Genomic DNA, 27134 nt, shown 5'->3' with positions numbered 1-27134 from the left:
GCCCCAAGGGAGACAAGATGTGAAAATCGAGGAAGGAATACTGGCCCCTGACAGCTGAGATGCAAATAAAAGAAATGATTGCAGTGAACCCAGACTCTTGCATCTTCCCAGACATAGGAGAGCACTGAATTTTTGGCTGCTTTCAGGTACTCCCATTCATTCGTGACTCTGAAGACACCCTGAGAGGATATGGGCCCTGGGGAGGGAGCTCCAAGGCCTTTAACCAGAGCTAGAAGAGGACTGCAGGGCTGGATGGGAGACAAAGGCTCCAGAGACCTGAGCACTAAGGAGACCTACACCGAGGCCAGGTTCCTTAGAAACAGCCACAAAAGACAAATCTCAATTGCCTCCATGGGTGGGGCAATCCTCTTCCAACTAGAGAGAGGATGCTGTGACCCTCACCCACCCTTCCCCTGCCCCAGCTTTGCTGAAATGACACTTCTGGCCCCAGGCACCCAGATGCCATCCTGGGGAGAGGCCAGTGTGGGTCTTTGAAGACAGAAATCGGAGCTCCTGAGCTCCTCTCTAAAAAAGAGCCCACATTACCTAAGGGGGAGATCAAATACTAAGGAGGTTGAAACTCAATAGGACTAAAGACTTTTATGTCTAGTAACCAGTTATGCTGCTGGTGAAAAAGACCAGATTATTTTTAGGCATCATAAAGAAACAATATCTCCTCTTAGTTGTAGATCTCAGCGGCAGACTGAATGAATTTCATAAAGTTACTATGCTTAAGTGAGAGACAGGAGGAAAAAAAAGCTTTCCCGGGGCAGGGGGTGGGGTGGTGGTGGTGGGAAGGCCAACAACCATTTCTCCTCTCCCTGTTCATTCTAAGAAAATAAGTATATGAACAACACTGCATTTGCAGAGGTCTTCCCAGGTGGCTCACTGGTAAAGAATCCACCTGCCAATGCAGGAAACCCAGGTTCAATCCCTTGGGTTGGGAAGATCCCCTGGAGAAGGAAATGGCCACCCTACTCCAGTATTCTTGCCTGGAGAATCCCATGGACAGAGGAGCCTGGTGGGCTACAGTCCATAGGGTCACAGAGTCGGACACAACTGAGTGACTGAGCATGCATTTACAGAGCCCTGAAGATTAAATCAATTTGCTTGGGGATATATACGTCCATGTGAGGTACAGCTTAGTGTCTGACTCCTGGGTTCAAAATTTAAAGAAAAACAAGTTTGAATGGGAAGCAAACCAAAGACATAAAGACCCTTATCTCCTAGCACCCATGAAGCCATACTGCTGCTCAGCATGGAATTTCCATTCTGAATCAGCCAACCTTGCTTATAATTAAAAGGGTTTTAGCTATACCTTCATTTTTGCTGAAATTTAAATCATGGGCTATCTCTGGGGGGAAAAAAAAGTATTTTTGATATTTACATCTTAGGTGCAAGAAAATTTTTTTAAGATTTTTTAAAATATTTTTTAAGTCTTTTAAAAAGACTTAAAAAAATTTAAAGTCTTTATTAAATTTGTTACAATGTTGCCTCTATTTTATATTTTGTTTTTTTGGCCGGAGGTATGTGGGATCTTAGCTTACCAAGCAGGGATCAAACCCACACCTCCCGCATCGGAGGGCAAAGTCTTAACCACTGGACCACCAGAGAAGCCCCTTAGTGCATCCTGCTTAGCATTTCAGTAAAGGATTTACCCTAGTGTACTTAATACCAGGACTTCCCAGGTGGCTCAGAGATAAAGAATCTGCCTCCCAATGCAGGAGACCTGGGTTCAATCCCTGGGTTGGGAAGATCCCCTGGAGAAGGAAATGGCAACCCCCTCCCAGTGTTCTTGCGTGGAGAATCCCATGGACAGAGGAGCCTGGTGGGCTGCAGTCGGACATGACTGAGCGACTAAACAATTTAATCAATGCACATTATACCTAAGCACACATTATGCATACAGGCACCCAAATGTTTGATAGCATTCCACCCACAGTAGAACTTCTCTCAAAATTGTAGTCGAGCCTCTCAAACCCTGCCACTGTTTTATCAGCTAACTTTATGTAATATTCTAAATCCTTGGTTGTCATTTCAACAATCTTTACAGCATCTTCACCGGGAGTAGAGTCCATCTCAAAAGCCACTTCCTTTGCTCGCCCATTAGAAGAAGCTCTTAATCCATTAAAGTTTTATCATAAGAGTGCAGTCATTCAGCCACATCTTCAAGCTTCACTTCTGATTATAGTTCTTTTTCTGTTTCCACCACACTGCAGTTCCTTCCTCCTCATGAATGTTCTTCTTAAAAAATATTTTTTTTTCTTTATATATTTGGGTACATCTGGCCTTAGCTGTGGCATGCAGGATCTTCATTGCACCACACAGGCTCTTTCATTGTGGCTCTCAGGAATGACAGAGGATGAGATGGTTGGATGGCATCACCGACTCAGTGGTGAGCAAGCTCTGGGAGATCATGAAGGACAGGGAAGCCTGGCGTGCTGCAGCCCATGGGGTCGCAAAGAGTCAGATACAACTTAGCAACTGAACAACCAGGACTCTCTAGTTGTGGTGCTATGGCTCAGTGCTAGCAGCACTCAGGCCCAGCTATTCTGTGGCAGGTAGGGTCTTAGTTCCCTGACCAGGGATCAGACCTGTGTCCCCAAAACTGCAAGGTGGACTCTCAACCACCAGGGAAGTTCCATGAATGTTCTTAATGCCATCTAGAATGGTGAGTCCCTTCCAGAAGATTCTCAGTTGACTTTGTCCAGATCCATCAGAGGAATCACAGTCTATGGCAGCTAAAGCTTGATGAAAGGTGAAGGTGAAGGTGAAGTTGCTCAGTCGTGTCCGACTCTGCAACCCCGTGGACTGTAGCCTACCAGATTTCTCCGTCATGGATTCTCCAGGCAAGAATACTGGAGTGGGTTACCATTTCCTTCTCCAGGGGATCTTCCCGACCCAGGGATCAAACCCAGGTCTCCCACATTAGAGGCAGATGCTTTAACCTCTGAGCCACCAGGGAAGCCCAAGCTTTATGAAATGCATTCCTTAAATAATGACTTGAAAGTCTTCTTGACCCATGGGCTACAGTATGGGTGCCGTGTTAGCAGGCGTGACAACAGAATTCATCTCATCGTACATCCCCATCAGGCTCTCAGATAACCAGGTTTATGTGGGTTATCCCTGGTGAGGGAACTAAGATCCTGCATGCCAGCTCATTTGTCAATGAGCAGCACCAATAGACTTGCTCAACATAGGGTTGCCTCCAACCTTCAACTTGTAAGTAACACAGTATCTGTGAAGCACATTAAAGCAGAGGGCAATAAAACAAGTGTGCCCCTTAAGTAAATACATTCCACTTCCTTAAAGTACATTATGCAGATACAATGAAAAATTTTTATGTGAGTTACTGATCATTTCCTCGGTATATATTCCAAAAAGATAGCAGGGTCTAAACATTTTTTAAATGCTTCACAACTGTTGCTAGAGGAGAGAGACATTTCACAGAGAGAAGCGTCAGCAAAAAACGAGGATTCTAATGTAGAAAACAGAACAAAACAAGCAAAAAAACCCAGACACCTGCCTCTAAGAAGGGAAGCAAACGGAGAAGGTGGGCACTGAGGTTGTGTGCAGAAGCTGTGTCCCCAGATGGACACACCCTCCAGGTTGGCGCCCCAGATGCACACTCATACCCAGAGCTTACCCGTTCTCGTAAGTGACAGCCGCCCCACTCATTCTGCTTCCCCAGCTGTGTAGGGTCACTGTCCTGGCTGACCCCCAAATGCCTTACCACCATCCTGAAAAGCAAGTGGTGTGCAGGGTTAAAAGGGGAGGGGGGCCGCCCTCCCCCTGACATTCCTAATCCCCTTCTGCTCATGGAAAGGACCTGTCACAGAGTGGTCACTTGGCCGCTCCAGGGGTAAGAAAGACTTGGAAATTCCTGGCAGTGACGATGAAGAATAAATATTTGCGACACTCGAGGTCTATTTCAGGAACAGAAACAAAAATGGTAACAAAACAAAGCCAAACAGATGATTCCTTGTCATCGTTTTCCAGGCAGGAGGTACTATCTCATACTCAGTGATCTTATCCCTTTCAGCATATAAAGACAAGTGGATGAAGAATTATTAGATTAGAGGACTAAATCTCTTTAACATCTGCAATGAGGAAGGGATCGCACTTTCTTGAAATGATGTTTAAAATGAAACAAAAATGCCTTCCTCTTCCTCTGAAAGCATTTTGACCACAAATTCACATCTTTTCACTTCTTTAACCCCAAATCCCCTCCCTTACAAGAGGCATACTAGGGGATCACCTTTAAGAAAACCCACACATTCTGTGACAACAGAATAGATTAGAAAACCACAGCAAGTTTATTCATTGGCAAGGTACATACAGAAAGCACTAAAGGTTTGTTTTTAGGTGCCACCATATGCTTTTGAAAATGTTTGAAGTCAATAACACCAACAGCATAATTAGATACCACATCTTCGCCCAAGCGTGATTTATCAGCTTTAAAAAATATTTACCTAAAATTAAATATTTATATACTTACATGTGTGCATGCTCAGTGACTTTAGTCCTGCCCAACTCTTCTTGACCCTATGGACTAGAGCCTGCCAGGCTCCTCTGTCCACAGGATTCTCCGAGCAAGAAGACTGGAGTGGGTTGTCATTTTTTCCTCCAGGGGATCTTTCTGACCCAGGGACTTAACTCGCATCTTCTGTGGCTTCTGTATTGCAGATGGAATCTTTACCACTGAGCCACTGAGGAAGCCCATATATGTATATATACTATGCATAAAATACCTACAGTTCTTTTGAAAAATAATATGATATAGCTAATATAAAGTTTATTAAAATTTAAGAGTGCATGTGATAAACCTAATAATGCCTTAAATTTTTCTGAGGAGATGTCTTCTTGAGCCATTCCCCTAAAGTAATTCACAGATTCAATCTATCTTAGAACTGGAAGGAATTTTAAGTAATCACCTAGTTCACCCAATGCCTTAAGAAAAATAAAGAATTACTGTCACTTTTTACATCAAGTTACATGATGTTAAATGACTCACCCAAGGCCACAAGACTATTAAGTTTCTGTTTTCTCAGCTATTTTTTTTTTCTTCTAGCCAAACAAATCTCAATACCATTGCATGTGCACTCATAAGACATTCAAGTGCAAGATAATTCATTGAGAAATCCCATTCCAGGATCCCATATCCTACTGCTTACTCAGTAGGATAAATTGCATCTGTCTAATAAAAACATATAGCAAGTGTTACATTCAGCTTCTTGGCTTCGATTCTGATTAGTAAAATGCATCCCCTATGCTGAGGACAGACAAGATGTAAACTTCAGTATAAATGCATGACTGGATTGGCTCTGTTTAATGCATCCGTCGCTTCAGTTGTGTCCGACTCTTGCAACCCCATGGACTGTAGCCCTCCAGGCTCCTCTGTCCATGGGATTCTCCAGGCAAGAATATAGGAATGGGTTGCCATGCTCTCCTCCACAGGATCTTCCAGACCCAGGGACTGAACCAGCATCTTTTAAGTCTCCTGCATTGGCAGGTGAGTTCTTTACCACTAGCACCACTAGGGAAGCCCTTAATGCATCTAGCTCCATGCAGACCACTCCTTCCATCCAAAGCCATGTTTTCGGAGGAAGGGAGAGGAACATAAATCAGCAGAACAGAATCCAAGGACTCTCGGTGTGTTTGTATTCAGAGCCTCTCAGGCTGGCCTCCTCTGCGTATGACTTTGCAGTGCTAACCAAGAGGACCTGTTTAGGGGCCAGAAGCCTCAGACACAAGCCAGACGTTTCTTGCTCAGAGTTTGCCACACCAAGATGGGTCCTGACAGCTGGGACATGCAGACACGTTCTTCGGGACGCAAGCCTGCACAGACACAGGGAGCGCTGGGCGGGGGGGCTTCCACGGATCTGGATGACCTTCTCGGTTGCTTCTGTCCACCTTACGCTTTCTAGAGGAGACACACCTTGGAAGGACTCGGTGAGGGTGTAGTTTAAGAACTCGTTCCAACCAAACATTCGTTATACTTGGCAGATGGCAGCCACATGGGTCCTTTGGTCAGGAGAACAACAGTTTAGATAAAACTGAAATGTCCACTCTTCTGACACACAACACGCTCTATGCACCTGAAATCTGGGACTGCACGAGTCGTGGGCTTAGATGGATCAAACAGCATCAGGTTTAGTAAAATGTGTCGCCTGGCCCGGAGTAACTACAAGTAATTGCAATTATTTTGGATTACACTTAACACCATCTGGAGGACCTTTTCTCGTGACGGGCTGGCATCCACCACGTGGCAGCCGGGGTTCTCCATCCGCTGGTAGCACACTTCTACCCTGGAGACAGGCAGAATGAAAGAGTCAGCCCATGTGTTAACACAGCCCTTCGTGCAAATGTTGTTTTCCTACCATAATACAAACAGCTTGAAGCCAGGTCCCCATCTGGTTGAGCTCACTCCCCCCACCCCAGGCAACTTGCTGTGCACAGGAAACATTTGACACCTCTAGTTTAATAAATGAAAAATTAATAATATTTTATAACTAGCCTTTATTGAACGCCTAGTACTGCCAAGCCTTAGCATTCTGCATATTCTTCTCATTTGATACTCAAGAGTAACTTTAGGAGTAGAACCATTGTCATTTATCCCCATTTGGCAAAGAAAGGTGCCAACGCTCAAAGAGATTAAGTTTCCCAGTGGCAATTTTCTCAGGAGTCTGTACCCTGAAGGATTCTGCACAAGCCAGAGGTCCTTGGCGTGAGCACTGTTTTCACTTAGGACTCTTCTGCAATTGCACAGAATACCACCTCCCCTTCTGGTGTTAACCAGCCTCTGCATGTGCAGAATGCCCAGGGACAATCATGTGACCAAAACTCCAGAGCTTTGTGGTTAAAATGAGTACCCAGACTCAGTCATAAAAAGGAACGAAACAATGCCATCTGCAGTGACATGGACGGAGGGACCTAGAGACTGTCACACTGAGCGAAGCAAGTCAGACAGGGAAAGACAAATATCATATATCGCTTATATGTTGGATCTTAAAAAAAAAAAGTTCAAAGGAACCTATTTACAAAACAAAGAATCAGAGATGTGGAAAACAAACTTATGGTTAAGAAGGGAGTAACTGTTAGTCGCTCAGTTGTGCCCGACTTTTTGTGACCCCACAGACTTCGGCCTGCCTGCCAGGCTCCTCCATCCATGGGGATTCTCCAAGCAAGAATACTGGAGTGGGTTGCCATGCCCTCCTCCAGGGGATCTTCGCAACCCAGGGATTGAACCCATGTCTCTTATGCCTCCCATGCTAGACAAATCACTTAACGTTTTGAGCATCAGTTTCGGAAGCTGTAAAACATGGCTAATATTGTCCCTGCAAGGGTTTCAGAGCATCAGACGTAAACGCCCGACACACAGGGAGCCCCTAGCAGGTAAGACTCAGTGTGGTCATCATACAGAGCTCATGCGCATACGACGGCCCAGAAAGGCGTGTTGTCTCACTCAGATTCACCCTGCCGCTGACACAGCCAGGACTAGCAGGAAGGTATCCCCTGGCTACAGAACAACCTCGCTGGAGCCCCAGGGAACAGACCCAGGAGAAGGGGTGACTCTAACTAGGAGGATACTGCCTCGCTGGTTTGGAAAATGGGAGCCATGTCATCTCCTCCATTCTCCTGGAGTCAGTGCTGTTTCTGGGTCATCACCACAGCCAGAGACCCCTGTCCCTCACATCACATCAGGACACCTACTTTTGACGAAATATGCTGTTGGTCTCCAGCTCAGCCTCCTCTCTGGTCTTCTCCATGCCTCGGCCCTCAATCCTCTGCATCCTCTCCTCGGGGCTCACAGTGAGCAGCAGAATCAGGTCGGGTTTGAGCAGGTCCCTGGGCCACTGGTATATAGGGTGATGGATGGGGGGCAGGTGCTGGAGGCCCCCACTCACCTCAGTGGCTATGGCATAGGTGGCCGTGCTATGCCAGTACCTGAGAAGGAAAGAGGTAGTGAGTTCTCCATCTGCAGAGGAAATCAAGGCAGTACCTAAAAATCAGCCACTGAGGATGTCAAAATCAGGGATGGCTCTGCTGAACTTGTCCTAGTACTGTACCCATTAAAGAGATAAAACAAAATCTTATTTTTTAACATATTTATAACATATAAAAACTAGAATCAGTAACCACAATAAGAATCTGGTGCACACTTCTCAGAGCTCCATTTTCTCAGTTGAAATTGCATGTATAGCAAGATTACTCTATTGCTTTGGCCCTGCAGGATGCTTTCTTTTTTGAAGGCATGATGGCAGAGGATGTAGATCTATTTGGTTCAGTTCAGTCGCTCAGTCATGTCTGACTCTGCAACCCCATGGACTGCAGCATGCCAGGCTTCCTTGTTCATCACCAATTCCCAGAGCTTGCTCAAACTCAAGTCCATTGAGTTGGTGATGCCATCCAAGCATCTCATCCTCTGTTGTCCCCTTCTCCTCTCGCCTTCAATCTTTCCCAGCATTAGGGTCTTTTCAAGTCAGTCAGTTCTTCACATGAGGTAGCCAAAGTATTAGAGTTTCAGCTTTAGCATCAGTCCTTCCAGTGAGTATTCAGGACTGATTTCCTTTAGGATGGATTGGTTGGATCTCCCTGCAGTCCAAGGGACTCTCAAGAGTCTTCTCCACCACAGTTCAAAAACATCAATTCTTCAGGGCTCAGCTCTCTTTATAGTCCAACTCTCACATCCATACATGACTACTGGAAAAACCATAGCTTTGACTAAATAGACCTTTGTCAGTAAGGTAATGTCTCTGCTTTTTAATATGCTGTCTAGGATGGTCATAACTTTTCTTCCAAGGAGCAAGTGTCTTTTAATTTCATGGCTGCAGCCACCATCTGCAGTGATTTTGGAGCCCAAGAAAATAAAGTCTGTCACTGTTTCTATTGTTTCAGTAGATTTATTTGGTAGTCTGTTGGTATTTAATACTGTGTGCTGATCAAATAAAAATACACAGGCCCATTCGGTTCCTATGGTGTTTTAAAACAGAACTTGTTGAGAAGACATGGAAGCAACCTAAGTGTCCATCAACAGAGAAATGTATAAAGAAGATGGGGGTCCATATACATGATGGAATATTACTCAGCCATGAAAAAGAATGAAATAATGTCATTTGCAGCAACACGGATAACCTAGAGATTATTATACTAAGTGACACAAGTCAGAGATACACAAATGCGTATGATGTCACTTACTTTGTAGCATCTAAAATATGACACAACTGAATTGAAGATACTGAAACAAACACAGAGAACAGACTAGTGATTGCCAAGGGGGAGGGCAGTTGAGGGATGAATGGAGTGGGAGGTCGAGGTTAACAGATGTAAGCTATTATATATAGAATAGATAAACAACAATGTCCTGCTATATAGCGCAGAGAACTATATTCAACACCCTGCGATAAACCGTAACAGAAAAGGGAATCTCACTCCGAGGAGACCCTGAACAGAATTCACTGTTCCTCCCCTCCGGGCTATCAACCCTTTCCTACTCGACCCTGTTGAAGGATTCATTTCAAGTCAGACCTAGCCGTTTACAAGCTCTTTTTTGTCTCCTCCATTAGAGAATTCATTTTTTAGTCATCTCTACATCCTGAAGCCTGAAACGAGTGTCTGGCACACAATAAGTATGCAATGAATAATGTTTTATTGGATGTATGAAAGACTGTATTAGGATTAAATGAATCAATGCTAAAGAAAACCACCCCCTGGATATTCATTGGAAGGGCTGATTCTGATGCTGAAGCTCCAATACTCCAGCCACCTGATCTGAAGAGCTGACTCACTGGAAAAAGACCTTGATGCTGGGAAAGACTGAAGGCAGGAGGAGAAGGGGTCAGCAGAGGATGAGATTGGTTAGACAGCATCATCAACTCATTGGACATGAATCTGAGTAAACTCTGGGAGACAGTGAAAGTGTTAGTCACTCAGTTATGTCCAACTCTTTGAGAACCCATGAACTGTAGCCCACCAGTCTCCTCTGTCCATGGAATTCTCCTGGCAAGAATACTGGAATAGGTAGCCACGCCCTCCTCCAGGGGATCTTCCCAACCCAGGGACTGAACCCAGGTCTCCCGCATCGCAGGCAGATTCTTTACTGTCTAAGACACCAGGGAAGCCACTGCGAGATAGTGAAGGACGGGGAACTCTGGCATGCTGCAGTCCATGGGGCCGCAAAGAGTCAAACACAACTTAAAGGCTGAAAAACAACAATTAGAATCATTTTATTAATTGGCATCCTGTATTACACTCTTGCCCTGTTTTTGTCATATTCCAGTTTTAAGTGACAAAATGCAAAATTCCAAATCCAGTATCAAAGGACTACAAAAACATTTACACCTTTACAAATATTTATGAAACAGTTAATACACATCCCACTGTACAGAGCCCCACGGCCCCATCCTTGTCTGGGCTGTCCACTCACTGTATGCGATGTTTTAAAATCCCAGATTGTGAATCACTTTAGATCTGAACTACATTTCACAATGCAAAGGACGTGCTTGTCTTTTATCTACAAAATAGTCCACAGAGCTATCAAAGCTGTGTGTTGTTTTACTCTCCGCCACCTACTTGGTTTGTGGATGTAGATGAGTCTTAAATTCCTTGTCTGGAAAATGAAAATGAAAGCTTTGTTTTTTTCCCCATAGTTCTTACAAAAATAGTCAAGTGCTTATAAAAAATATATCACACTGTCATTATAAGAAAATATTTAATTCTTACTGGGCACCAGTTTAAACAAAAGCTGCATAATTTCAAATTATGACAATACCAAGAGTACTGAAAAGAATAAATGTAAAAAAATTAATTTGGGAGTTGATTAATTCTAATGTCATTCATCCTTCAGAGTCCCTTTCCACCTCCAAAAAGCTTGGCCACTGTAGCTGCTGCATGCTTGAATTCTGCCTGGGGCCATTCACGTGTATCATTTTTTGTTGTTGTTGTTTAGTTGCCAAGTCACGTCTGACTCTTTGCAACCCCACTGATTTCCCAGGCAAGAATACTGGAGTGAGTTGCCATTTCCTCCTCCAGGGGATCTCGACCCAGGGATAGGACTCATGTATCTTATGTCTCCTCCATTGGCAGGAGGATTCTTTACCTTTGAGACACCAGTGAAGCCCTGTGTATCACTTACCAGACTCCTAATCACGTACAAACTTGTATTCTCACTTTTTCTATCAGATACATCTTGTCTCCCCAGCTGAATAAATCCACGCAGGTCCAGGTTTTCTCCTTCTTGGCAACAGAACTACAATTTGCACTGCATTTTGCACATTCTCCCTGTTCACCAAATTAAATACTCAGCTATGAATATAGAGGCTGATACCATCTAAATGTAAAAAGCCTTCTTTATTCTAGCAAAACCATCAGCAAGAATAGATTTTTAAAGGTAATAAGGGTGATTAAGTTGCCAACCTTAACCACAGTCACCATCAAAAATTACTCTGTCTCCCTTATTTTTTCAGCTAGATGATGGTATTGTCTAAAATGGATTTAGTTAAAATCTTTAAACATGAACAAAACCCACTCAGACAACAACTAACTGCTCTTTTCTTCTCATCTGACAAGGTGATCTAGTATTATCTCTTTAAAGACCAAAATTGCCCACAATTCACAGACACAAAGAAGAAAAATCAGGGAAGAATGGGGGCCCTGTTTTGCAAAGACAGAGGCCTCTCACTGACAACACTGCAGCTCATTTTAAATAATCAGCCTCTGGCCATCGATTTCAGACTCTTTATTATTTAGTTTTCTCCATTCCTGCCATCAGGGAAACCACATTAGTTCAAATCAAATGCAATTTGCTGACGTCTTATACATGTTTATATAATAATGCTTTATATTTTAAGAGCAATTTGTTGTTTGCAATGCGTGTCCGCCTACATCAACTCATTGGATATTCATCACGAGTCTTTTTTTTTTTTTATTTTATATTGGAGTAGAGTTAGTTAACTATGCTATGTTAGTTTCAGAAGTACAGCAAGGTGATTCAGTCACATGTATCTATTCTTTTTCAGATTCTGGTCAGCAGGGAACGGATAAGGAATTAGGGTGTCAAGAATAAGTGTCTGCCTCCATGCAGGAGCCAGTGCTGCTCGTTTGGGGACATCTCAGGAAATATTACACCTCGTGGAGCCACACTTCATTAGGAAAAGCCTAGTATTTCTCCACAAGATAAAGGGGACTGTATCACAAAAAAGATATCAGTGCGATAAATCCAGACACTTTAACAATAGGCCGAAAATATCTCACAGGTGGTGAAGTCCCACAATAGAAAGCAAAGCCTTACCCTTCCTCTAGGATCCTTTGTGACTTGCCAACTCTGCAATAACTATCTTGCTATCCCCACAGTCAAAAGTACCCATCGGTAATAGGGCTGAGATGACAGTGAAGGCCTTCTAACTAATTTCTACTGTTTTTATCTCTCCCCCTCAATCATCATGTCACACTTCATTCTCAGTGTACAGTGATCTCTTTATGAAATTTCAGATATGCAGGTATCTGTCTCTTTTGCATGCAGAAAGACATGTGAAGAGGTAGAAGTCCTATTTCTGGGTGTGGCGATTCGCTTTTATTTAAAATTACAGAACAGTTGTTTCAGAATACTATGCTAGCTTCTGCTGTACAAGGATGTGAATCAACTATACATATATAGACATATGTCCCCTCCCTTTTGGACCTCTCCCCCGTCTCACCCCTCTAGGTCATCACAGAGCACCGAGCTGAGCTCCCTGAGCTATAAAGCAGCTTCCCACTAGGCATCCGTTTTACACATGGTCGTGTTCACATGTACATGTCAATCGCAATTTCCCAATTCCTTCCACCCTTCTTCCCCCACTTTTTGTCCACACATCCATTCTCCACATCTGCAGGCCCTGCAAATTGGGCCGTCTGTACCATTTTTCTAGATGCATTAACATACAACATTTGTTTTTCTCTTTCTGACTTACTTCACTCTTTAGGTCCATCCACGTCTCTACAAATGACCCAATTCCGTTCCTTTTTATGGCTAAGTAATACTCTATTGTATATATGTGCTCATTTTCTTTATCTTTATGGTATCACCGACTCAACAGACCTGAGTTTGAGCAAGCTCCAGGAGTCAGTGATGGACAGGGAAGCCTAGCGTGCTACAGTCCATAGGGTCTCAAAGAGTTAGACGTGGCTGTGTGACTGAACTGAACTTCTTCATCCATTCCTCTGTTTGATGGACATTTGGGTCGCTTCCATGCTCTGGCTATAGCTTTTAAATGACTAACGTTCCCACCAAGAACAGTAGAAAAGTTGGACTAGTTACAGTGGAAGACCAGCAATGCTAAATGTTGACCAGGATGTGGGTCAAAGGGAATTCTTGGACACCACTGTGGGGGGTGGGTGGGGAGGGTGCTGTGAAGTTTCAACCACTTAAGCACTTTTTTGTGGCACCTCCTCCAGGTGAGTACATGTGAGCCCCCTGCATCCTTGCAATCCCACTCCTGGGATTCTAGGCAACAGAGGCATACACAGGAAACTGAGGCCCAGCATCAGTTAGGTCCCTTCAACTGTAACTTGCTTAACAAATAATAAACTGTAACCTGCCATGACTCATCAAGCCTGATTTAACTGTTTTCACAAACCCCTGCATATTCTACAAGCGTCACATAGCCTAAAGAGTAAGTAGCAAGATCCTTCTCCACCCCTATCGATAGTATCTTGGTCCTAAGAGTCTTAAGATGTTTACCCAAGTTGGAGTTCTTTCAGGAACTTGGAGTCAGTGGTGTGCATTTCAAGCTCCAGGCTTAGGACTGGCTGGGATCACTGACCCTCCCAGGGAGTGACGGGTCAGCTACCTTTTGGTGTCAGAGGGCCAAAAACGTCAACTGTGTAGCCCTTCTCCAGACGTGCTTGGCCGCACCTGCACTGTAGGATCACCTCACCTTTCCCCTACTTGCTACCACCTTTTCCCAGGCTGCCCACACCTCAAGACCACAGGGGCTTCCCCGGTGGCTCAGCTAGTAAAGAATCTGCCTGCAATGCGGGAGACCTGGGTTCGATCCCTGGGTTGGGAAGATCCCCTGGAGAAAGGAAAGGCTACCCACTCCAGTATTCTGGCCTGGAGAAGTCCATGGACTGTATAGTCCATGGGATCACAGAGTCGGACACGACTGAGTGACTTTCACTTCACTTCACTCACCACACCTCGACTACCATGCGTCTTTATCCCATAAATATCCAAGCCCCTCGCTTTGGAGAAGGTGGACCTGAGATGTTCTCCCATCTCCTAGCTTGGTGACCTTGTGAAAACAGCCTTTCTTTGCTGCAAACAGAGGCTCAGGGTTTGGCTTGGGGAGCTCTGGGCAAACCAACCAGGATTAGTAACACACGCGGGCAAACAAAGCTGTATGAAAGAATGGTTGTGGTAATAGCGACAAAGCTCACAGGTGGCATGAAGTCAGATGCAAATGGCACTTGAAGTCTATCTGCCTGGGTAGACTGTTCAAGAACAAGCAGAACAAATAAGATCCAGGAATGGATAATCAAGGCTGTGGTTCCCACCAGGGGAAGGACGGGTCGTGACTGAAAGGGAAGGACTTACAGGGTGAGTAAGGTTCTAAGTCACGATGTGGGTGCAGGTTGTCCTCGAATGTGTTCACTTTTTGAAATTCCTGGAGACCTCCATTTATAATAACTTCTCTCCCCTTAACACTTGTCAGACTTTAATGCAATCGCTCATCTTTCCAAAAATAAGAAAAATTGCAGCAGGAACAGTAAGATGTACATGGGAGAAAAGCTTAGGACGAATTCAGCTGCAATCGAAGTCTTGTGGCCCTCCCTGTCAATTGTATCTCTCTCCCTCCCAGGGGACAGCATTCTCCTAAATTGAATGGTCAACACCTTTCCAGCCCTTTTTAAATTTTTAATTGGAGGATAATTGCTTTACCATGTTGTGTTGGTTTCTGCCATACAACAGTGTGACTCAGCCATAAGTATTCATATATCCAGAACTTCCCAGTTGGCGCTAGTGGTAAAGAACCCTCTTGCCAATGTAGGAGACATAAGAGATGCAGGTCCTATCCCTGGGTCAGGAAGATCACACTGGAGGAGGGCATGGCAACTCACTCCAGTATTCTTGCCTGAAGAATCCCAGGGACAGAGGAGCCTGGCGGGTACAGTCCACAAGGTTGCCAAGAGTCAGACATGGCTGAAGCAACTTAGCATGCATGCATGCATACATGTGTCCCCTCCCTCTTGAACTTTCCTCCCACCCTCCACCCCTTTTTATGGTATGTTTTTCTATTATTTTGCATGTAGTCTACTAAACATCTTTCTGTAACAATTTCTTTCATTTGAAATGATGGTTTTGTAACTTAGGCACACTGACACATCGTACTCATGTACACAGCTACAGGACGCTCCATTCTATATCTACACCAGTATTTATGTACTTTCTTCTGCTGATGCCTATTGCTTTTTCAAGTTTTTCAGTATTATGAACAAAGCTGAAATAGACTCTCTTGGTCCAGGAGATACAAGAATCTGCTCAAATCTTCCACTTTGCTGCTGCTGCTGCTGCTGCTAAGTCGCTTCAGTCGTGTCCGACTCTGTGCAACCCAGAGACGGCAGTCCACCAGGCTCCTCCGTCCCTGGGATTCTCCAGGAAAGAACACTGGAGTGGGTCGCCATTTCCCTCTCCAATGTGTGAAAGTGAAAAGTGAAAGTGAAGTCGCTCAGTTGTGTCCGACTCCTAGCGACCCCATGGACTGCAGCCCACCAGGCTCCTCCGTCCATGGGATTTTTCAGGCAAGAGTACTGGAGTGGGGTGTCATTGCCTTCTCCATTTTGCTATGCTATGCTAAGTTACTTCAGTCGTGTCTGACTCTGTGTGACCCCATAGACGGCAGCCCACCAGGCTCCCCCGTCCCTGGGATTCTACATCTTCTCAAATTGCTCCCCAAGTCACCAGGCAGGTATGCACTCCCACCAGCACCACAAGGGTTTCTATTGATCCATAACATCTCTAGCTCAGACCTTCTCAATCAGGGCTTACTACCCCGATGAGAGGAAATTTGGACCTCATCATTGTTTTAATTTTCATTTCACCGATTCCTGGTGACTTTAACCCTAGTACGACTTGCTTGTCGTACCCGTTGTCTATTTTTGTGGCACTTTAAAGCCATTTTTTTAATTTATGGAATTTTAAAATATAACTCACCTTATGTCACTCTATTATCTGAAACCTTCCCAAGGCTCCCCTCTGCACTCAAAATAAAATCCGCACACTTTATCACAGCCACAGACACTGCCGATCTCTGTCTTTTTATCCATCCAGATAGCAGACACTTGTCCAGAAGTTTTCCTGGCCTGTTTCCAGCCCTGGAACATGTTCCCTTCTTCCTGTCTCTACACTTTACTCTTGCATCCCCCTCCAGCAAAGCTTTTGCTCCACAATTTTCCATGTCTGTCCTTCTAGGGTCATTCACAGCTCAGGCCAATGGCACCTCCTCGCACAGGCCTTATAAAACCACATCTAGTGGGGGGTCAGCCATCCTCCACCACACGACCTTGCACTCTCCTTCTCACGGTCCTTACCATTCTCTGATTATTATCTTATGTATCCATGTGCTTGACTATCATCTTCTCCTTCAGCACAACGTTTGCTCCACGAAAGCAAGGCGTTTTCTAGCTCATTCCCCTCTGAATCCCCTAAATCAAGAAGTCTTTGGCAAACAGTAAATGCCCAATATATGTTTGGTGAACAAACCAATAAACAAATGAGTCACTGAAAGCTCGATTTGTGAAGTAGGGACTTTTGTTAATATTCCCAACATGGTATTTCTAACTTTCTCACTTTGGCAAGCGACTTAACTTTTCTAAGACCTGTGTTTCTCATTAGCAATTTCAGGATCCAAGTAGTAGTAATTGTTCCAGAGGTTAGGATAGTCTGTGGAATGTTCTTGGCAAAATGCCAGCCAATGGTATAGGCTAATAAATCATAGACATTATTCCTATTATTATCATAATAGTTTGGCTTAAACACAATTGTACAATTGCATATACGTATGTACACTACATAGACACACACATACACTCATGCGTTAGGAAGAAAACGCCAAATTCAAGGCAACATTACACCTACCTGTCGACAACCACAGGCGATTTGGTAGATTCTTTAGCTATTTCAGAAGCCACGATATAATTGCCCAAAGAGTAAAAAGCTCTTCTAATGATAGTTGGTTCATCATCAAAGATTTTCCTCCACTGGCTGATGCAAGAGGGTGGTGACTTCAAGAGAACAGCCTTGAGTGAATCTGAAACTGACTGGGTCACGGTGGTTTTACCTGCAGGTCACACACAAAATACAGCAGATCTTAACCAAGGCCACAGTATCTCTCCCCAACAGTAACTCAGAAAGAGCAAAGGCAATTTTTCTACCTATAAAACTTACGAGTTGATTAAATAATATGATTCTTTATTTTTAAAAAAGTTGCTGACCCTTAGGAACTTGGGATTCCTCTATTGGTGTTATTAATAGTATCCTACCTCTGTCCTAAGTCACTTCAGTCGTGTCTGGCTCTAGAGACCCCAAAAACAGTAGCCCACCAGGCTCCTCTGTCCATGGCATTCTCCAGGCAAGAATACTGGGGTGGGTTCGATTTAGGGGATCTTACCGACCCACAGATTGAGCCCATGTCTCTCATGTCTCCTGTACTGGCAGGCGGATCCTTTACCACTAGCGCCACCTGGGAAGCACTATTAATAGAATGTATGTTGTGTTCAGTTGCTCAGTCCTATCCAACTCTTTTCAACCCCTTGGACTGTAGCCCGCCAGGCTCCTCTGACCATGGGGATTCTCCAGGCCAGAATACTGGAGTGGGTAGCCTTTCCCTCCTCCAGGGCATCTTCCCGACCCAGGGATGGAACCCAGGTCTCCCGCATTGCAGGCAAATTCTTTACAGTCTGAGCCAAAACAAAATGGTCACCTCGTTGGTTTATAAACTAACGATAAACTCTGGCATCAGCTCCCAGGGCCTCATTCCCCTCCTCAGTCAGCTGACACAGAAGGAGACAGCCTCCCATGGAGCCTCATGACACTGTGGCTGTCCCGGGTCTGCCCTGCCCTTGGGCCACCCTCCTCCTGTTGCTGCGTTTTGGGCCAAGTGTGGGCGCATCTCTTGCATTCTGACACCTTGTGGCAGCTTTGAAGGCTTCTGCCCTCCACTCCCCAGTTTTCCCAAACTTTGCTCCTGTGGTTCCTGGCCACACGGGCCGCTTCAAGTCTCCAACTGCCTGCACGCTGCCATTTCTTCTGGAGGATCTGGAGGATCTCTCCCACCTTCCTCACCCGACCAGCGCCTGTCCCGCTGAAAACCCAATCCAGGGATCCACCCCTCCAAGCTCTGCCAGACCATGACCCACCCCTTCTCTCACACCAAGGGGGCTGCATTGCCTCGTGTTCACAGGGCCACCCAAGGCTCAGCTACCCCAGAAGTTATCCATTTTTCATCCCAAACCAGCTTCACTTCGTCCCTGGCACACAACAGAGGCTCATAGGAGGTTTAGGAGTTGAACCCTCAATACGTCTTGCTTGCAAGACCCGTCTATTTCTGCAACTGATGTTAATCTCATTGCCTAGAACCAGCAGGCGACAGTTTCTTACCTGTGGCATCCAGGCCCTCAATGACAATGACGGGGAACCTCCCCTTCTGGACCTGCTCTGGGCACTGGTCCACGAGGTCGAGCACCTCTCGGGCTTCAGGAATGAAGGACGTGCACTGGAAAGCAACATCCGCACATCAGCAGCGGAGCCACAGGGCCGGGGCAGAAGCTATGTCTAACTGCTGAGAAGACTGCATGGGGCTGATAAGGCAGAGTTGTGTTTGGCAGCAGGCCAAAGTGCAAAGCATTCTGAACCTCAGAAAGGGCAGGATTGGTTTATTTTAGGATGCAGCGGAGGCTCAAACAGGCAGTAAGTGTCAGGACTACTCAGCCTACAATTCTCACAGACCAGCTTCCCCCAGAGGAGGAAGGACGGGAGAGATGCCTGAGTGCAGAGCAGTGTCACGCGGCGGCAGCAGACCTGTGGACCGTGGGTCACAAACATGGGGAGTCAGCCCCACTGGAGGCTCCAAGGAAAGCAGTCAGCACCCTGTCCTTCCCTGAGCTCTCAGGGCTCAGCAGAGTGCCAACTACTGCGGGTCTCCTGGCTTCAAGGTTGTAAACTGTTCCTGACCTTGCTGTGTACTCACAGAATCTCTACAGAGAGGCCCGAACGTGATCTTTTCTTATGTACTTTCTCAGAGCAAGGCAATATTCTAAGTGCCGTTGGGAGTATCAACTTGGCCCCTCTTCAAGATAACTCTACGAGAGTGTTATTGTTATTAACCCCATCTACGGATTAGGGAAACCAAGGCAAAGAAACGCTTAAGAAATTCACTGAAAGTGACACAGGTCATAAATACCAGTGCCTGCTAAGTTGCTTCAGTGGTGTGCGACTCTGCGACCCTGTGGACTGTAGCCAGTCAGGCTCCTCTGTCCATGGGATTCTCCAGGTAAGAATACTGGAGTGGGTTGCTAAGCCCTCCTCCAGGGAATCTTCCCGACCCAGGGATCCAATCCGAGTCTCTCAAGTCTCCTGCATTGGCAGGTGAGTTCTTTACCAGCAGCACCACCTGGGAAGTTCAATAAATACCAGTGTCTGGATCCAAATCCAGGTTTTGCAATTGTAAGTGTTCAGAAATAAGCCCAAGTTCCTAAAATGTATCTAAGATACAAGAGTCCAGCCTCAGGACCTGCCTATAGGCTGGGGTCAGAATGTCAGCCATCCCGCACCAAGCACCTCTGTGTGTCACCTGATTCCTTGTCCTAACACAGGGAGGCAGGTGTGTTACACACGAAATAAGTAGCTGCCAGTAAGCAGGTGGGCACCACTTAAGTCTAAGTTTATCCAACCCCCAAACTCAAGCCCTCTTCTCCACACTCCAACCTCCCAGAACCAGATAACTGCTTCTGAGATGGCACAGCTCTTGCACACACCCAGCGGCCCCTCCCCTCCCCTCCCGGGGCACCCCACCGCTCCTGCTGGGATGTCAGCCTCCCATGTGGGGTTGGGGGTCCTGGCGGGCAAGAATCCGGAAAGAGCCCGGGGTCTAAACAGCGGCTGACACAGAGGCCGCCTTCACCACCCGATTTGCTAACAGGAGTAAGGAGGCAAAAGACATCGGGACAGGCCAGCACCACCCCACCACCCGCCCCGGGAAAGCCCACTGCCTCCACGTCCCTGCTCTGGGGGGTACCTGAGCGCTGGGAAGGGACCTGACTTCTTACCGCCTCCAAGACGGCGCAGGCGGCCTCCCGGTGCGGGAAGACCCCCGCGCTGGGCAGGTCGGGCACCACCGGGTGCAGCGCGGGCTCCGGCGCGGGCCCCACGCGCTCGCCGCCCAGCTGCCGCCAGCCCCGGCCGTCCCGCCGCTCCCAGGGGCGCTGCCACAGCTGGCAGAGCCGGTCCCCGGAGAACTCGGCCAGGAGCGGGCGCGGGGCCTCGGGGCAGGCGTCCAGCAGCTCCAGCAGCGCTTGCCGGGTGTCGGGGCTGTCGCGGGGGTCGCGGAGCAGGAAGCCGTGCTGCAGGGCCCCGGCGCCGCCGTCCGGGCGGTAGCCCAGCAGCCGGCGCAGCTCGCACCGCTGGAAGGGGCCGCGCCGCAGCTGCTGCCGCAGGTGCTGATGAAGCCGGGCCGCACGCACCCGGGCCCCCACGCCCCCGGTCTCCGGCACGCTCAGCGAGTAGCTGCGGCCTGGGGGGCCCAGGAGGGCGGCCACGCGGGGGTCGGGGCGCGCGCCCGGGGCCAGCTCGCCCACCGCGAAGTGCGCCAAGGTGCAGCCCGGCAGCTCCAGCGCGAAGCAGCGCGGCGGCTCCATGGCCCGAGCGCAGGCCCCGCGCCGCCGGCCAGATAGGCGCGCGAGCAGACGCCGCGCTCGCGGGTGGCGGCCGAAGGTCATGGGCGCCTCCCGGTGCCGCCCCGGACGCTGGGGAAACGAAACCTGGGAACCGGCGGGCGGCACCCCGGTGGAAACGAAAACGAAGCGGCGGCGGCGGCGGCGGCGGCGGCGGGAAGTGGGCGGGGCCCGGGTTGGGGCGACCTCCTCGGTTTCGCCTCCGCCTCCGCCCGACCGCGAGGTCGCGCCGCGAGCAGGCTGCCTCCAGGAGGGGCCGGAGGGGCAACCGCAGAGGCCCGGGCGCCGGGCCGCCTCCGATAGGGACCCACGATGGGAGGCGGGCCGGTGGCCCCAGGCCCCCGGTTGAATAATTCCTCCTGTGTTGCTTGTGCCCGGGTACGGAACGCGCGCGTGTGCGCGAGCGCGTGTGTATCTTTTCATCAGGGTCCCCCCCGCCGCGCGCCCCGCGCCACCACCCTCACCGGCTCTTCCCCGCCCGGCTGCAGCGCCGACGCCTCCCCCGGGCTCGCCCCGCAGACCCGGCGCTGCGCTCCGACCTCCTTCCCCCGCCGCGGCCGCGCCCAGACGCCGGTGCTGGGAGCTGCTGAGCGCTTTCCGTCCGCTATACACATGCTTTACCCTGTTTCAGGATTATCTCCCTCCTTTAGTTGCCTCTCAGACTGAGAGGTGTCTCCAGGTTGGCCCCTCCAAATTGCCTTACAGACGCCCAAGTCTTGCACGCAGGTCCAATGAGACAGCAGTGAGGTGACCTGACAGCGCCTTCTTCAGCCAGCACTGATTTCCATAGAAAAGCAGCAATTACCAGATTATTTGGATGTTTTCGTTTGTTTGTACGCCTTCGCTGGTATCTTTGAAAATAATTGCTAAGCAGACCCCAAAATTAGAAACAAAGATGGAAAACGGTAGATAAACAGAAAGCAAATAATTATGATTTAATCCGTGTGCATTTAGAGTGGGATTAGGTTTAATTCTGAAAGCAAACCCCTTTTTAATAAGTATGAGCTATTTCATGTGAAGTATGGGTTAATAGGGAAGGAATAATTCTGAGATTAAGATATTTTTAGTTCTGTATGAACAATTTGACTTTTGGACTTTGAGAGCAGGTTGTCAAGAGTGTGGAGGATAAGAAAACAGGAAAAGTACAAAGTTCTTTCTGTTCTTCAGGACTGTAGTGCATCCTCCAGAGAACCTCTCTGTTACCTCTTTCCCATGACCCGCCGCCGCCCCCCACCCGCCCCGACCCCGTCATATCTGCTCTTCACTCCGGTTTTCCTCTCCACTTTCCTACCAGGAGACTGTGACCTCAGTGACACTGTAGGATCTGGGCTCAGTCAGTGGTAACCTTGTGTTGAAGACCGGAGACACAATGTCTTCATTGATAAAGGGAAAAAAATCTGTCTTATTGTTTAGCTCAATTTCAAATGCCTAGGACAGAGAATGATGGATCCAGCTTGGGTGGATGTTTGACTGAATACACTTGCCTGCAGTGACCTGTCCCGTGACTGTAGAGAAGCTGGGAGCTGGGAAGACACCTCAGAGGGCTTTGAATAAACCAATATGCTCAGTCACTTCAGTGCTGTTGGATTCTGCCGCCCTATGGACTGTAGCCCACCAGGCTCTGTCCATGGGATTCTCTCTCAATCTCTCTGTCCATGGGATTCTCTGGGTAGGAATACTGGAGTGGGTTGCCATTTCCTACTCCAGAGTAAACAAATAGCATGGCCTTATTCATTTAAATAGTCAGATGATTTTATGGCTTCTTCTGTGACTTCAATATCTTTAGACCAAGAAATTTTGCACCTTGTTTTATGTCCCTGGATAAGTTTTAGTGTCTCCTAGTTTATGGGACGGAGAAGGCACTGGCACCCCACTCCAGTACTCTTGCCTGGAAAATCCCGTGGACGGAGGGGCCTGGTAGGCTGTGGTCCATGGGGTTGCTAGGAGTCGGACACGACTGAGCAACTTTACTTTCACTTTTCACTTTCATGCATTGGAGAAGGAAATGGCAACCCACTCCAGTGTTCTTGCCTGGAGAATCCCAGGGACAGGGGAGCCTAGTGGGCTGCCATCTATGGGGTTGCACAGAGTCGGTTACGACTGAAGCGACTTAGCAGCAGCAGCAGCAGCAGCGGCAGTTTATGGGAACCAGAATAGAATTTGTATCTTAAAAAAAAAAAAAAAAAGAATTTGTATCTTACAGTTGTGTGAAAATTGTATAAATCTTAATTATGTTGAATTGGTTCATGGTGTTTTTCAGGTCTACTATATCCTACATTGCTGTATATCATTCTGTTGTTAATTTTTGACAGTTTGATATTGAAACTCCAACTAAAAATCTTAATTTATCCACTTAATAATTGTAATATATAGTGGAACTAAATGTACCTTTGTTCTATATTTTCCAAGCCTCTTGTAAATGTGATATACTTTCATAATTTAAAAAACAAAAAAGAAAAATGAATAAGAAATAAAATTTTATGAGTTGTATAAATCAGAAAAAAATAAAAAGCCAGAGTCTTCAACGCAGCATCAATCAGGAAAACATTAAATATGAAATATTCTAGTCATTCTGTTAATAGGGGGAAAGCAGAGAGAATTAACTAACATAAATGCAGTAATTATTAATAATAATTAATAAAATGAAAAAATAGCTTTTATTTTGAAGAACAGATTGGTTTTTGAAAACCTGTTTAAACAGATTTGCTTCTAGGTAGACCATTCAAGTGCATAAAAAGAAAATGAAATCAGCATAATATTAATAGTAACACAAGAGAGGAAAGAACCACAGACTATAAAGGACACAAAAAAGACACATACAATCCTACGTCAATAAATCCAAATGTCACAAAATAAATAATGAACTGGGAAAATAAAATATATCAAAATAAATCCAAGAGAGTGGTGCTTCTATAATCCCAATCCCAGAAAAGTAGCTGAAGGTTCTGAGAAACACTGGGCCAGGTTTATAGGCAGCTGCTTTGTCAAGAAACAGGTAAACCCTCTAGTACATAAGCCATTAGTTTCTGGTTCATAAAAGTTCTTTGGGGCACATTTGTGGGCTTCTGGCCTTGAAGGGCATGCTATTATGTGGAGTTGATTTTCCCGCTAAGAAGGACAGTTTAGATAGATCTCTGTGAAAAGAAAGTTAACACGGCAAAGGCAGATACTTACTCCTGGCATCTTTCCAGGGAAGTCTAGAACCATGATTGATACTGCCCAAATCCTAGAAATATGCCCTCAACTCTTCTCAGTATTCCGTAATAACATGAATGGGAAAAGAATTTGAAAAAGAATAGATATTAATACATGTGTGCGTATAACTGAATCACTTTGTTGTACACGTGAAACTAACACAACATCATTAAGCAACTATAGTCCAGTATAAAATTAAAGATTTTTTAAAATAGTATTTTTGCTCTATGATGGATAAAATACAAATTAACTTAGAAACTTAAAAAAAAAAAAGTTTCTTGCTTCTCTTATCAATCACTGATGGTTCTGTTTTGTCTGAGTATCTTTGCACAACCATCAACATGGTGCCTCATTCCCAGGTGGGGTCCTGAGATTAGGCGGCTAAGGATGGACACAGGAGAATGTGTCTACAGGTCCAGCCCAGCACCATGTCACTGTAACAAAATCTGACTACATGTCAGATCCTTCCTGTTGCTTTTGTTCATTAATACGACGCTGTCCACCCATAATGGCCTCCCTCGGGGGACCCTGCCCCTCTGCCTGAATGTTAAACCGAAGTACATTTGTTCGGGGAAACACCCTGACCCTGTCCATCTGTGGATGGCTGTAAGAAAAAAGAAATATACACATTTTCTCTGAGGCTGGCATTCTAGGGATATTTGTAAGATTAATGGCCTTTTTACTTGCCTTCCTCCTCTCCTCCTGCTCTCTGTTCTATAGAAGAAAGTGGCCTCCAGTCCCTGAAAAGGTGGTTACTCTGAGACATTAGTTTGCCATCTTCTCTCAATATGCCACCTCATCTCTCAACGTGGCCTGTTGTGCAGTGAGCAGAGCGAGCTTGGACTGAACTCAGCAACATCAAGGCAGACCTGGGAGACTCCTCAGGCATCCCTGACCTGCTTTCTCACACCTGTCTTGGGCGGGGGAGGAAAAGGACATCTATCTGTGCAGCCCAGAAGGGAAAGACTCAGAAGCTGCGCCCACCTCTCCAAACTCCTCTGATGTCCCTCTTTGCTTTGTTGTCCTTGCTCTGCACCTCTTCCCTGGAATAAACCTCAGCTGTGAGTGTGACCTGCTCCAAAGACCTGCAAGTCCTTGTGGCCAATTAGCAAACATGTGGGTGGTCCTAAGACTCCTAAACACAATCCAACACACACACACACACACACACACACACACACACATACAGAACTTAAAAGTTCAAGAACTCTTATTCTGAAGCACTTTCATATTCCGTTTTGTTTATTGAAATACTCATATGCACAAATACGGCTCTGCAAATTAGTGAAATGACACTCATCAGATGATCTAAATTACAACCAGTAAATCAGTGAACAGGAACGACAAAGAGTTAAATAAGTTTGCAATACATATAACCAAGAAAGCACATGGTACATGACTTCCTACGAATCAATAATAAAAATGCAGAAAACCTAACACAAAAAAAAACCAGGAATTTGAACAGGCACCTCACAAAACAGAATAACCGAATAGCTAACAAACATGTTGTTGTTGTTATTTAGTTGCTAAGTCATATCCAACTCTTTCATGACCCCATGGACTGTAGCCCGCCAAGCTCCTCTGACCATGGGATTTCCCAGGCAAGAATACTAGAGTGGGTTGCCATTTCCGTCTCCAAATAAACATATTAAAAAGATGCTTAACATCATTAGTCATCAGGAAACTGGGGACTAAAACCACAATGAGACACCACTCCACACCCACTGAGATGGCTAACATTAAACCAGGCAAAACAAAACTTTTACAATGACGATACCAAGTGAGAAGGAAGATAAGGAACAATGGGAACCCTTCTATTATTCTGGTTGGAGTGTAAATAGGTCCAGCACTCTGGAAAACTCTATGGAAATAAGTACTAAAGGGAAACATGTGCATATTGCATGAACCAACGAGCCCACTCCTGGGTGTATACCTAACACACATGCATACTGATGTCGACCGAAAGACAAGTACAAGAAAATTCATAGCATAATGAGAAAACAGTCCAAACGCTCCTCATAATGATGACGTGGTTTGTGATATATTAAGTGGATTGTGGTAAATCCGAGCAACGGAATCCTAGACAGCTACAAAAATGAACAGAGTACTCTAGACACAACCAAGTGGATAAATCTACAAAGATAACCTCAAGTGAAAGAAACTACACAGAAAAGAGTATGTATGGCGTGATTCCATTCATAACAACTCCAAAAGCAGGCTCACCTAGGATGTGGTCTTAGAAAACAGGACAGGGTTATCTTTCGGGCAGAGGTAGGGTTTAGGACCCTGGGGGGAGGTCCTGGACGTCTGAAGGTCTGGGAAAAGTTCTATCTCTTGATCAAGACGGTTGTTACACACATGTGTTCAGAGCATCCAAAATTTGTTCAGCTGCACATGTGTGAATTGTGCACTTTTCTTTATCCAGAAGATGCTCAACACAAGATTTACCAGAGAAATAATATGAAGACTTCAAGTAGCTAAATGGATTCCATAGTCTAACGTGTGGCAGTAGCTGTTTGATGTTGCTTCAAGGATGATGCACGTCTGGGAGCAGGGGCTACCTTAGGGACGTGCAGGTGTTCAAAGGGAAAAGTGCCTGGCTAAAGAAAAATGGCGGTGACATTTGGCTGTTACTCAGGCATTTAGAATCTGCCTGCCGATGCAGGGGACACAGGTTTGATCTCTCAGGTTTGATGTCCGCGAACATCACATGTGCTGTGGAGCAACTAAGCCCGTGCTCTTAAGCAACTAATCTGTACTCCACAACAGAAGAAGCCACTGCAATGAAAAGCCCACACACCATAACTAGACAGTAGCCACCGACCCGCTCGCCGCAACTAGAAAAACCCTGCATGCAACAACGAAGACCCAGTACAGCCAAAATAAAATAGATAAAATTAAAAAAAAAAAAAAAAAGGAAGGAAATAAACAATCCCTGAATGATTCTCGAATGAATCATGAATCCCTGAATGAATGATTGAATGAGCAAATGAATGAATAAAAGAAACTGC

General features: G+C 46.2%; 1 protein-coding gene across 1 annotated transcript; it reads right to left on the bottom strand.

Annotated features, from left to right (window-relative positions):
• Positions 1-4293: 4293 nt before the first annotated feature.
• On the bottom strand, positions 4294-21381 carry CMPK2 (cytidine/uridine monophosphate kinase 2). The gene is made up of 5 exons (XM_070799181.1): positions 20305-21381; positions 18638-18752; positions 17117-17318; positions 7714-7947; positions 4294-6308 (listed from the first exon to the last, which is right to left on the bottom strand). The coding sequence occupies exons 1-5, from the start codon at positions 21349-21351 to the stop codon at positions 6185-6187; spliced, it is 1722 nt and encodes a 573-aa protein (XP_070655282.1). The 5' UTR covers positions 21352-21381; the 3' UTR covers positions 4294-6184.
• Between the last annotated feature and the right edge of the window lie 5753 nt (positions 21382-27134).

Source organism: Bos indicus, chromosome 11 (assembly GCF_029378745.1).
Source record: "Bos indicus isolate NIAB-ARS_2022 breed Sahiwal x Tharparkar chromosome 11, NIAB-ARS_B.indTharparkar_mat_pri_1.0, whole genome shotgun sequence".
Lineage (NCBI taxonomy): Eukaryota > Metazoa > Chordata > Mammalia > Artiodactyla > Bovidae > Bos > Bos indicus.
This window is presented reverse-complemented; position numbering and strand designations above follow the sequence as displayed.